At 57.8% G+C, this 12,583-nt stretch overlaps 1 protein-coding gene across 1 annotated transcript in view; it reads left to right on the top strand.

Moving 5' to 3' along the window:
* The window catches only part of ANK1 (ankyrin 1), a 90,235-nt gene that overhangs the window by 48,152 nt on the left and 29,500 nt on the right, over window positions 1–12,583 (top strand). Inside the window, exons 18-31 of the mRNA XM_079908882.1 lie at window positions 32–130; window positions 1,928–2,026; window positions 2,245–2,343; window positions 3,330–3,422; window positions 3,892–3,964; window positions 5,588–5,684; window positions 6,888–6,966; window positions 8,327–8,424; window positions 8,506–8,730; window positions 9,690–9,844; window positions 10,156–10,367; window positions 10,864–11,068; window positions 11,356–11,452; window positions 11,663–11,894. Coding sequence (XP_079765008.1) covers window positions 32–130; window positions 1,928–2,026; window positions 2,245–2,343; window positions 3,330–3,422; window positions 3,892–3,964; window positions 5,588–5,684; window positions 6,888–6,966; window positions 8,327–8,424; window positions 8,506–8,730; window positions 9,690–9,844; window positions 10,156–10,367; window positions 10,864–11,068; window positions 11,356–11,452; window positions 11,663–11,894 — 1,863 coding nt within the window. The remainder of the gene's footprint in view (window positions 1–31; window positions 131–1,927; window positions 2,027–2,244; window positions 2,344–3,329; window positions 3,423–3,891; window positions 3,965–5,587; window positions 5,685–6,887; window positions 6,967–8,326; window positions 8,425–8,505; window positions 8,731–9,689; window positions 9,845–10,155; window positions 10,368–10,863; window positions 11,069–11,355; window positions 11,453–11,662; window positions 11,895–12,583) is intronic.

Here is a 12,583-nt window from a genome sequence, read left to right on the forward strand (position 1 = left end):
TCCAAGCTGATGAACTGCTTTTCCTTTCCAGAGTGGACTCACTCCCCTTCATCTGGTCGCACAAGAAGGTCACGTTCCAGTGGCAGACGTGCTGATCAAACATGGTGTCACGGTGGACGCCGCCACCCGGGTAAGGCCAGCAGCCGGCACTCTGTCCACAGGGACTCCCCTTTCCCCCTGCACCCACAGGCCTACCCACTCTGGCCTCCATCACTGGTCCATCTGAGGATATTGGATACCCCGAGGACCCAGTGGCCCATTCCTGTCTGCCACTTCCTAGGGGCGGCAGTGGAGTTTGAGGACCCCAGGCCAATGGGCTCGCTTTCCAGTGGGGAGTCTAAAAAGTTGGCTAGACCTTTGATCCTCTGTAGTGAAAGGACGTTTAATCATGATTCCAAGCCCTGTCTTACATGAGCAAGGTATCAACATGTCAGGATGCACTGGAAAATTCCGCCCCTTCTACTCCGGCATTTGGCTAAAAGCAGGTCAGCATTCTTTGAGCCTCTGTGTGTGCAGGGAGCTCTGGGGGTGGGGGTTGGGTGGAGGATGACCCAGTGCCCAGCACACAGTGCAATGAGCCTCAAGGCATCTGCAGATGACATAAGAGTCAGGAAGGGACAGCCGGTGTGATATGCGGTGCAAGGGGGCTTCTCGTGAACCCACGGAGCACAGAGGGAGGAGAGGGTGTTTCCATTTGGTGGAAGGAAGAGGCTTCCTGGAAGAAGTGACATTTTGTTCTTTTTCACCAAAAGGCAACTGTATTCAAAGGAAGGGACAAAGTGACGACCCTGTAGCCCCAGCCCCTTCCAGCGTTCCTCCGGCACATCGGGCAGCAGTGTGACATTGAAGCCTCCCTGAGAAAAATCCAGAGACATATTTTATCCCCAGCTGCCTATAGCTTCAAAAGGAACCTGCTTTAAACCAAAGAATGTTCTGGATCTTTGAGGCTTCTTTTGTGGGCCTGGTTTTGTCTTTTGGGGTCCTGTCCTGAGAGATCTTATGTTGTGGGTTAGAACTTGGGGGTCCCAAAGCCATCCCATCACTCCAGATCCAGCCTGCAGGGTCTGGGTCCAGATCACCTCTGGGACTGGGCTCCCCAGGGACACTGAGGAGCCCAGAGAGCCTTGGCTTGTTGGCGTTTGGAGGGAGCATTAACATATTCAGCAGAATGGCTTTCTTGACAATTACCTCCTCTGCAGACAAAACTCAAATGAACAAATGCCCAAAGCCACCGATTTCTAGCCATGGCCAGTTCCTATAAATTCCATTATGGTACAACTCTGTAACCTAGACAGCCTTCTGGGGAGTTTTTCAGTGGGATTTCAGCTTTCTAGTGGAAATAAGTGTGCAAGGCAGGTCTTGTCTGGGTCGGGAGTGATCTCTGCACTGCTGTCTGTGCTCATCTGAGTCTGCTGCTCTCCCAGGGTCTGCTGGCGGTTCCCTCCTTCTGGGGTTGACCCCTTTTGGCTTCCGTAACACGGGCCTCTCCTGGCTTTCCTCCCTCCTCTTTGCTGCTCCCTCCCCATCCTCTTTTCTGACCTCCCTGTAAGTACTGCCTCAGTCCATGGGCCCCACTTTTTCTCTCCACACTTATCCTGGGGGATGTCTCTCACCTCCAAGACTTTCAACTCCCCTCAGGTGCCTCCTTGCCTTGCCCTCTTCCCCGGGCTCAGTGTCGGTTTCCAGTCACCTACTTAACCTCTCCACTTGGGTCTCTCCTAGTCATCTCACACTGCACTTGACTGACACCGAGCCCTGTCCCTCCCAGGCCCGTGGTGCCCCACTGCTGACCTTGCAAAGGGCCTCCTCGTCCATCCTCTCTTTCAGTCACCACTGTCATGAGACTTTCATTCCCATCCAGCTCAGAACGGCTCGTGGTGTCCCCTGAAGCCTTGCTGGTCACCCTGTCTCCTCTCTTGCTTTCCAGATGGGTTACACTCCACTCCACGTGGCGAGCCATTATGGGAATATCAGGCTGGTGAAGTTCCTGCTACAGCACCAGGCGGACGTCAATGCCAAGACTAAGGTACTGGGTTGCCTGAGAGCAGTGCCAAGTTCAGATGCAGCCAGGGTCACTCCGGGCGCACTTGGGGCCCCACCACAACTTTCAGCTTTGACGCTGGAGGAGGAAATGGGGAAAACGCCTTTCTACGTTACACACAGAAGACGCACACGCTCTGTGGCAGTGGGCAGTGCTTTCTCTCGTAGCTAGCTCACCCTGCCAAATGTCTGCCTGCTTTACAGCTCGGATACAGTCCCCTGCACCAGGCAGCTCAACAAGGCCATACAGACATCGTGACACTGCTTCTCAAAAATGGTGCTTCCCCAAACGAGGTCAGCTCGGTAAGTACCCGCCCGGTTCCTGATTTCAGAGACCTGCTCTCACGGGCGGCCCCATGCGCTATCCCTTCACCAGGGAAACTCGGGTCATCCTCCTGTGTGTCTGGGGCCTGGACGGGCTCCCCAGGGCGTGGGCTGTTGGGATTAGTTCCTCCTTCTGGAAGACAGAAGGTTATCCTGGTAGCACTGTTTCCCCTCCCCCCTTTTTATGTTTTTTAAAATATTGTCAAAACCCTTTCTGAAATCTGTGGGAGTGAACAAAGCCAAATGTCTTGAGTGGTGTGTGAGGTTTGGGGGCCTCGGTGTCTTCAGCCACGTCCGTGGTCACTGTTCAGGGTGAACTTCCTGCCCTGGATAACGCGACTGTCAGCTTTACTAGGTTGTCGCCGCGGCCGCTTCCAGCTCAGCAAGCGTGCAGGCCTTTGTGGGTGCGGTTGCTGAAACCGTGTAACTGTGGATGGGGCTGAATCGGAGCGGGGCACCCCCTGGGACCAGAGAACTTAGAAGAAAAGAAAGCCTCAGTATCCGTTTAGTGTCGCTTAGCTCTGCCTTTTAAAACCAGAGTAGAAATAGGCCCCTCCCCTGTTTCTGGTGACTCGTGATTTCTGATTGGCCTGAGAAGAGTTCACTGAAGTATGTGGATTACTCTAACTATTTGAATGCTCAGTAACTGACACCCAAAGAACCGGCCTTGGGAGCCATGGGCAGTACTGCCCGGTGCCCTCCTATTCCTACAACTGCATCTGGTGCCCCCCTGACCCTGACCTTCCCTCTGGCTCTCCTCTTGACCACCCTTGACTTTGGTGGTAAGATCTCCCCTGCTCCCATTCAAGGCTGGCGCACTGTGGCCTCCTCTCGCCCTGCAGCGTCGTTGTGGGCGTCGGCGACACACATCTGGGCCCACGCGTGTGCAGGGGTCTTGCTCTGGGTATGAACGACTGGGGCGTGAGCTCGGTCTGACCTCGCCCTCCCTCCGCTGTTCTCCCCAGAATGGAACCACACCTCTGGCCATAGCCAAGCGCTTGGGCTACATTTCTGTAACAGACGTGCTCAAGGTTGTCACCGATGAAACCAGTGTCGCGGTACGTCTGCTCCTCCCCTGCACCCCTACCCCGGACACACACAGCCTGGCCGCAGGGCGCCCCTTGGGGTACCCCGGGAAAGGGAGCCTAGGTGTCCTAGGATTCCCGCGGGAAGCTCAGAGCCAAAAGAACTGGGGACGGGGCGCGGGGGGCGGGGCTCCTCCTTCATCAGGCGGGTCTTTACTGCCACCTAGCGGCCGGAGGAGTAGGGGCCGCCACCAGACCGGAGCGGGTAGCCCTGGATGGGACTGGGGGCAGGTACCAGGCGCCGGGAAGCTGGGGTTCCGTTCATCCCTCTGCGGTTCCTGCCAGACCCCAGAGACCCTCTTAGCTGTCATTTTCTTCATTTGGGACAAACATCCTTTGCCGTCTCCTTCCTGTCTCCACACTCATAACCAGGTAACTGCTGAATGGGTGAAAGGGCCCACTGCTGTGTTTGGGTTGAAGTCTTTGCTTTTTCTCCTTTTAGTTGGTCAGCGACAAGCACCGGATGAGCTTCCCCGAGACGGTGGATGAGATCCTGGACGTCTCTGAAGATGAAGGTACAGGCTGGGATCAACACCGCGTCTGGGTCAAGTCAGGCTGAAAGGGGTGCTCGGGGCTCTGAACACTCCGGTGTGGGGGGGCCCTGCTGTCGCCCCGGGGCACCTCACAGCATGCCCACCTCTGCCGACCTAGTAAGAGCTGGACAGAACCACGCTCTAAAGATGCTGTCCGTTATCCAAAAGACCCCTTTAATGTGATTTTAGAAGAAGGAAATCTACATCGCAGGGATTAAAATATAAAATCCCACAAAGTTTCACAAATACATGTGTGTCTGCCTATATCATACAAGGACTGTGATTCAACTCAGTCAACTCTCAGAGCTGTAAGGAGCTGTCATAAAATTCCACTTGGTGTGTTCCTTGTGCTTTGAACAAAGCTTGTTTCATTTAAAATCTGGAAGAATTGCTTTTCATAAGCTGCTCTTCTAACCACCCGCTGGGTCGACAGTCAGTCATTATGAAACGACTATAGTTTCAACTTCTGTGGCCACGGGTACTTATGGCATTTTTCCTGCCCCAGGCAAGCCTGTCTTCCCACTGAACTTGGAAGAGAAAGATCGTGATAAAAAAGGGTGGGGCTGGATCAGATTTCTCTCTGGCCCCTTGCATATCAGTAACCCAGGGGTCATGTAGTTTTGTCAGCTAGGCGATGAAAGCTCTCCTGTATCCCCTTTGATGATATGCCTCTTAATTTAACTGACTTCAATCCTATCCATCCTTAAACTTGGCTCTTCTTTGCTTTCCAGGAACTGCTCATATAACTATAATGGGTATGAAACACTTTCTGTTCCCTGTGGTCCATTCTCACAAGTGCATTTCACTCTAAGCAATCCAAGATCTCACTAATCCATCCCTGGTTTTCATAACAATCAGAGCTTGACTAAAACAGGAAATTTCCATCCGTAAGATCCGTGCCCTGGCGGCGGCTCCAACCTGTCCATGTCTGTGTCTGTGCCCATGCCACTGTGTCTGTGATCATAACTGCATGAGCTGCTGTGACTCCATCCTGTCGGCTCCAGATCACAACGCCAGGACACACACTGCTGAGGGGCAGTAAAGGACCCTGCAAGGTCCAGGGCTCCAACTCCAGTTCAAGGAGGCGAGAGAAACAAAGAGGCAGTCTGGTTTGCAGACAGACTTTGAACCTCCTGGTGATGCGCTTAGGAAATAATGAGGGTTCAGCCGCCATGGTTATTAAAGTTCCTAGAGCCTCTCAAAATGGATGGGTTTGGTTCCACAGTTGTTTATTCTTCTGTTGCGTGTGGTGTGGAAAGAACAGAAGCACCTCTTTCTTTGGTGTCAGTGCACACGCCACAAGGGCTGTTTTGAAGTGGAACTTGTCAGGCAGAAAAAGTTCTTTTTTTTGATGGGACTGTTTTCTTCTCCAAAGCCTGGTGCAGACTAAGATATCAGGGGCTGGCTGCCCCGCTCCAGGTACCAGGGCTGGAGGAACAGGGTCAGGGCTGGTTGAAGACGTTGCTATGGTCCTCCTGGAGCATCTGAGACCTTCCCCCACTCCTCGGGGTGAGCGTTGAGAAGAGCAGCAGATTCCCTCTTTTCTTTTGAAAAAGAAAGAGGGAATCTCCGTCCTGTCACTCACTTAAACTTGTGCGGTTTCAGGGGAAGAACTTGTTGGCTTCAAGGCTGAGAAGCAGGATACCAGGGATATAGATGAAGAGAAAGAGCTGCTGGATTTTGTGCCGAAGCTGGACCAAGTGTAAGTAATGCTCACGCCGAGGCAGGTCAAGGTCCACCCCGGGGACTGAGTAGGAAGATTCCAGAGCTGGAAGGTTCCAGGAAGGCCGAGCCCGGATGGAGCGCTGGTCCAGCACCTTAGGATAAGCTAGCCCTGCACCAGGGGTGCCAGGCAGGCGCAGAGGTCTCTCCTACCGCAAGCCACCCTCTCAGGGGTCCCTGCCCCCCACTGTTCCTTCTCTCCTCGCTCAGTCTCCATACCCCTCCCCCTCTCACACACTCAGCTTCTCACCAGAAAAAATCCACCAAGGGAGATTGCCATTAGAAACCATTGCCAAAAAAGGGCGGGGGGGCAGTGTCATTATGGGATTATATGAAATCATGTGTGTGAAACTTGAAAATTGCAAAGCACTACAGAATTTTTAAAAGCTTTCATTCAATTAAAAGAATTTAAATAATAAAAAAAAGAAAGGAACTTTTGCCAAGCTGGCCTCAGAGGCTGGCCACGTCCCTCCATTGGCCTGTCCATTAGGGAAGACCCACGGAGGGTTTGTGTCTGCCTGTGTTTCTCATTCCTCCCTGAGATGCTGTGAGCTATTGCGACGTGGGTGCATCGCCACACCCGGGGACTTTGTGAATGAATCTAAAAGTGACAACTTTCTAGAAACACTGAGCCCTCGGTATTTTCTGAAAAGATAGGCGTGTGCCAGCTTGGTCCCAGGGCTTATACAAAATAGGGCAATGGACCAAGGAGAAGGAAAACTATGATTAGTATTTACTGAACTTCGTTTAGAAAGAAACTTGAGACTCGGACCCTGACCACGGAGAACCTACAGATATATTGGTAGAATCAAAACACACACCCAGTGGACAGATCGTGACGCAGAATAAGATGTAATGGCCAGAGCGAGGGTTCCCTCACCAAGGGGTCGAAGGCTGCAGAACAGGGGTGGTGCATGCAGGAAGACTTCCTGGAGGAGGCAGGTCCTTCACTCAGCCAGGACAGTCAGGCTCTGGGGACAGGCATGGGGGCAGAGGGAGGAGGCTGGTCAGTGTGTGAAGGCCAGGATGTACCACATGTGCCAGTGGGATTCAGGTGGTGGCGAGCGGTCGGATCGGATAGGTGATCCTGGGGGTACAGAAGTGTTTCACTAAGGCCTTCCGTGGAAGAGGGGGGCTACTCATAAGGATCATCCCTTGATGTCCCAACGTTCTCGGCACACAGGGTGGAATCCCCAGCCATCCCTCGGATTCCTTGCGTCACACCTGAGACAGTGGTGATCAGATCTGAAGAGCCAGAGCAGGTAAGAAGCATCCTTTCTCTTACTTCCCCTTGGCAGGGAGCAGGTCCCCTGGACAGTGATTGTTTTGAGACGACCAGCAGGACAATAGGAACTCATAGCTGAGAGCTGGCAGCGTTTACCAAGCCCCGCAGGTCCCAGATTCCACGTGTTCTTGGTAGCACTTGTGCTGTCAGTGCTCTTATCCTAGCTGTTGATGATCTGGGTCTCCGAGAGCCGAAGGGCGTGTGGGACACCCTCACGCTGGTCTCAGTGGGGCTGAGAACTGGCTCCAGAAGTTTTGGCTCCAAAGCCCATGTTCTCGGGGCCACAGCCCCTGAGCACACGCCTTATGCACCTGTTGGGGCCAAGGGTCCCAGCGCCAGAGAGGGAGCCTGAGGCGGCATTTGCTCTCTGTGAAGCTGCGGGCGGCTCTGGAACTCTGAGCTTTTTTTCTTTCACGTCCATAAAAAAAGGGGACAGTTTCTGCCTCACCTTCCTCAAGGGATTACCGGGAGCTTAAAATACCAATACAGATGGAAAGAGGACGTCAAGGAGAGCTGTTCCCGGCGTGGGCTGTTACTCATTACAATACCCTATTTTGTGGCTTCCCTGGATGCCACCTGAATTTGTCTCCAAGATCGGTGGGATGGTTTAAAACAATGTAATTCCTCTTGGTTTAATTTTAGGCCATTTGGCACTTTGTCACCTGGGCAAAGGGGTTTTCTAGGGTAAAAAGAAAGCAGTGTGGTATTTGAAGGTTGGGACCGGCCACCCTGAGGCCCGATCACCGAGCCGGGCTTGTCCGTTTTCCAGCTGAGGCTGGTCTCTTCCCCTGCCACTGAAGGCACGCGCATCCCCTCGACCCGAAAGTGGAGCCAGAGGGAGGCGGCTGTGACGCCGTCCAATCCGCCGTTCCACCCTCGGGCACATCATAGTGGTGTGACGTTGGTGTCACGCCCCGGGTGACATTTGGGAGACCCGGTCAAACGTGGCCCTGGGGCTGCAGTGGCACGTTCCCCGGGGGCCGCCGAAGACGACAGTGAGAAGGTCCGAGCGGACCCAGGTCTTGCTGTTCCCTGGCCAACCGTGCCCTGAGTCCTTGCCTAAGTCATGAACCCGAGGCATGAACCTGGGTCTCCTGGCGTCCCGCTGTGCCCCGTCTGGGGTGGGAGGATGTGGGAGGAGACGGTCCAGCTGGGGAGGGGCTCAGCGTGCAGGGAGGGTGACTACCGCAGGGCCCAGCTGTGTGGTGGGAGCCCTTCCAGATCAGCGCCTCCTACGCTGGGCCCCTTGGTTCACGGCTGAGCCTCCCCGACCTTGGCCGAGACCATCAGCCGTGGCCCGGGGGTGACAGGACAGCTGGCCTTTGTCCCCTCTGCAGGCGTCTAAGGAGTATGATGAAGACTCGCTGATCCCCAGCAGCCCGGCCACAGAGACCTCAGACAACATCAGCCCGGTGGCCAGCCCTGTGCACACAGGGTGAGTGGCCTGGGAGGGGCTGGCGGCTCTGGCCCTGCTCGCCCACCCAGGAGAAGCCAACGCGGACCCGCTGTGCCCTAGGTTCCTGGTGAGCTTCATGGTGGACGCCCGCGGGGGCTCCATGCGGGGCAGCAGGCACAATGGCCTGAGGGTGGTGGTCCCGCCCCGGACGTGCGCAGCACCCACTCGCATCACCTGCCGCCTGGTGAAGCCCCAGAAGCTGCCCACGCCGCCCCCGCTGGCCGAGGAGGAGGGCCTGGCCAGCAGGGTCATCGCCTTGGGCCCCACGGGAGTCCAGTTCCTGAGGTGAGAGGTCACTCCCATGCCCCCGACCTGTCCCTGCTGCGCTGCGACCACGCAGCCCCAGCCCAGCCCGGGCAGAGGGGAGGCGAGCCTGCAGCCCGCACCCGTGTTCTCTGTGTCCTGACCGGTCAGAGCCAGGGGTCCATGTGTTCCTTCCACGGCCTGTTCTAGGTACACGTAGGGGTCTGTTCCCCAGGGGGAGCTTAACGCCCTCAGCGCCTGTGTGACACTAGAGGGGGGATGAAGATGGCCACTTTCGGGGCCCCCAGGGTTTGATTATTTAAGCTCTGAAACGGTCTTCCTAGAAGGCGGCCCTGCAGCATGGCCCCCAAGGACAGGACTGATGGTTTCAGAGGCTCCCTCCTCACCTTTCCCGCAGCAGAAGGGCTTCTCCTTGGAGCTCTGCATCCCTCAGGCGCCACGGGCTCTGTGTTGGAACGGGTCTTGCCCAGGAGGCCCTGCCCTCCCATCTCCATCCACGGCCTGTCCCCGCTGCCAAGCTTTCATCCACCGATTGTAAAGCAGCTGTGAAACGCTTTCACGTTGACTTCCCCTTCACATGTAGTCCTCAAAGCCGTCCTCCCAAGGAAATGTCCTTTCACACACTGACACGGGAGGAAGCTGAGGCTCAGAGGGGTTGGGTCGCCCGTCTAGGACGTCAGGCGGGCCCTCGGGCTCAGGTCCAGGGGCAGCTTTATTCTGCTGAGCCTCGGCCGTGTGGCCATGGCAGGAGAGCCCCCTGTGAACTGAGGTTGGGGCCTGGTGGGTAGCTAGAGGGTCCAGGGGTGGGGGTTCTCTGGGACCTGAGGCGGGTCTATCGGACTGTGAGGACCAGGCTGCAGACGGGACAGCCTCTTTCCAGGCAGGACCCGGCTACTCTTCCCTACTGAGCCCATGGCTGCCGCCCACACGGCACGCACACCTGCGTCCGGGCCCCTCTCCACTGTCCCCTGTCCCCCCAGCCCTGTCATCGTGGAGGTCCCCCACTTCGCCTCCCAAGGCCGTGGGGACCGCGAGCTCGTGGTGCTGCGGAGTGAAAACGGCTCCGTGTGGAAGGAACACAAGAACCGCTACGGAGAAAGCTACCTGGATCAGATCCTCAATGGGATGGACGAAGGTGCGCGAGCCCCAGGGATCCGGAGCACAGCCCTCCTCCTGGAGGACGGGGTTTGGGGTTGCACTTTGGGGTGGGCTGTCGGGGTCTCCCGGAGTGTGGGACCCCCTGAGAGGCTAGACGTGGCCCAGCTCCGGCGCCCGGGCCCCTGCAGCCTGGTGTCCTGTGCAGGACCCCCTGGGCCAGGACCTTTCTCCTTCCAGGTGGCCCAGCCTCCTGCCCCTGCCGGGGCCTGGGGAGGGGGCGCCAGAGTGGGGATCAGGGGCCCTGGGAAGCCACCATGGTGATGGGCGGGCACGGGCCTGTGGTTGCAGAGCTGGGGAGCCTGGAGGAGCTGGAGAAGAAGAGGGTCTGCCGCATCGTTACCACCGACTTCCCCTTGTACTTCGTGATTATGTCAAGGCTCTACCAGGACTACGACACCATCGGCCCCGAGGGGGGCTCCCTGAAAAGCACGCTCGTCCCCCTGGTGCAGGCCACCTTCCCAGAAAATGCTGTCACCAAGAAAGTGAAGCTGGCCCTGCAGGTGACACAGCCTCTCCTTACCTGCTGGGGCCCCATCACCTGGACCGGGTTCAGGGATGGAAGGCGTCAGGGCGCTCAGAGATGACCCTCCTCCCCAGGACATCTCCACCCGTTGGTCTAGGGCCTGAAAAGTCCCATTAGAGCCCTGACCTTGAAGCTCAGAAGAAAGTTGGGTGGGTGAGATAGGGCAGACGCCCTGGTAACTTGCAGAAAACCCCAGATAACGTGTTAAACCACAGGCTTAGCGTGAGGGGAAGCCACTTGGCTTCCTGGAGAGGTGCCTGAAGCAGAGCAAGGCCCCCGGGAGTGGGGAGCAGCAAGGAGATGGGGACGGGGGCTCAGAGAGGACAGCCGGGCTGGCCGTCAGCAGGAGCGGGACCCGCCCCCCGCCCCCCGCCCCGGGAGCCTTCGCACCTGCCTGGACAGCCGCTCTCTTCCTCCGTCCATGAGCCCCTCTGCTGCTCCGGGGCTGAGTGTGCCCCCTCGGCACTTCACAGGCCCAGCCCGTACCCGATGAGCTGGTCACCAAACTCCTGGGCAACCAGGCCACGTTCAGCCCCATTGTCACCGTGGAGCCGAGGCGCCGCAAGTTCCACCGCCCCATCGGGCTTCGCGTCCCACTGCCGCCCTCCTGGACGGATAACCCTCGGGACAGCGGGGAGGGAGACACCACCAGCCTGCGGCTGCTCTGCAGCGTCATTGGTGAGCGGTGCCCCCGCCCCGCCCCGCCTTCTGGGCAGCAGCTCCTTCCACGACACCTGGGGAGACGGGAGGACACAGAGCTAGGGAGTGATGGGCTCCTCGGAGGGACGAGCAGCTGCGTCCGCGTAGAGCTGCCTTGTCCCCAAAGAGCCCTCTGACCCCGGAGGAGGGCTGCTGCGAGGGGAGGGGCGGAGGGGTAGGTGTGCTCTCGGGGCCACGGCCGGGTGTGCACGTCCCGCGTTGGCTTCTGGAGACGGTCCCCCAAGCCCTTTCTACTGCTGTCACAGGAGGGACAGACCAGGCCCAGTGGGAAGACATCACGGGGACCACCAAGCTCATGTACGCCAACGAGTGCGCCACCTTCACCACCAACGTCTCTGCCAGGTGACACCCCGCCTGCCCGGCGCCATGGGTCCCCGGGCCCCGCATGAGGGGGCAGCGCTGTCCCCATGGGTGGCCATGCTTAGGCCGTCACCTGCCCACCCCACCACCGGGGCTGTCAGAGAGGCCACCGCCCGGCTTACAGGCCATTGGATGGGGGAGACGCTCCCCCTCAGGCACTTAGGGACAGGCTCACGGCTGCCCTCTTTTCAGGTTCTGGCTGTCGGACTGCCCTCGGACGGCTGAAGCTGTGAACTTCGCCACCCTGCTGTACAAGGAGCTCACCGCGGTGCCCTACATGGCCAAGTTTGTCATTTTCGCCAAGATGAACGACCCCCGAGAAGGGCGACTGCGCTGCTACTGCATGACGACGGATGACAGGGTGGACAAGACGCTGGAGCAGCACGAGAACTTCGTGGAGGTGGCCCGGAGCAGGGACATAGAGGTAGGGCCTGGCCCCCCTGGGCTCCCGCCTTGTGGCCCGGAGCAGGGACACAGAGGTAGGGGCCTGGCCCCCCTGGGCTCCCGCCTCGTGGCCCGGAGCAGGGACACAGAGGTAGGGCCTGGCCCCCCTGGGCTCCCGTCTTGTGGCCCGGAGCAGGGACATAGAGGTAGGGCCTGGCCCCCCTGGGCTCCTGTCTCGTGGCCCGGAGCAGGGACACAGAGGTAGGGCCTGGCCCCCCTGGGCTCCCGCCTCGCGGGCAGCCGGCACCTTTGGGACCCAGGGCTATCAGGAGGGCGGCCTCTGCAAAGGGGCTCCTGAGCCATGTCCCTTTAAGAAGCATCAGCGGGAAGCTTCCCCAGAGCCGAGGGACATCATGTGGGTCAAGGAGAGAGCAGGCTGTCAGCCCAGTGATTTGTGGTGCTAGGAGCTGACATTTATTAAAGTTCTTACACCCCAGGTACTTTTAAAAGTGCTTGAGTGGGACTTCCCTGGCCATCCCCTGGTTAAGACTCCGCACTTTCACTGCAGGGGTCACGGGTTCAATCCCTGGTCAGGGAACTAAGATCCCGCGTGCCGCACCGTGTGGCCCCAAAGCAAAAAGTGCTTGAGTGGCGTCATCTCCCCTGATTCTCATAACTGTGTGTCCTTTTGTTATCCCCCGTTTACAGATGAGGAAACCGAGACTGAGG

This window comes from Stenella coeruleoalba (assembly GCF_951394435.1).
Source record: "Stenella coeruleoalba genome assembly, chromosome: 21".
Lineage (NCBI taxonomy): Eukaryota > Metazoa > Chordata > Mammalia > Artiodactyla > Delphinidae > Stenella > Stenella coeruleoalba.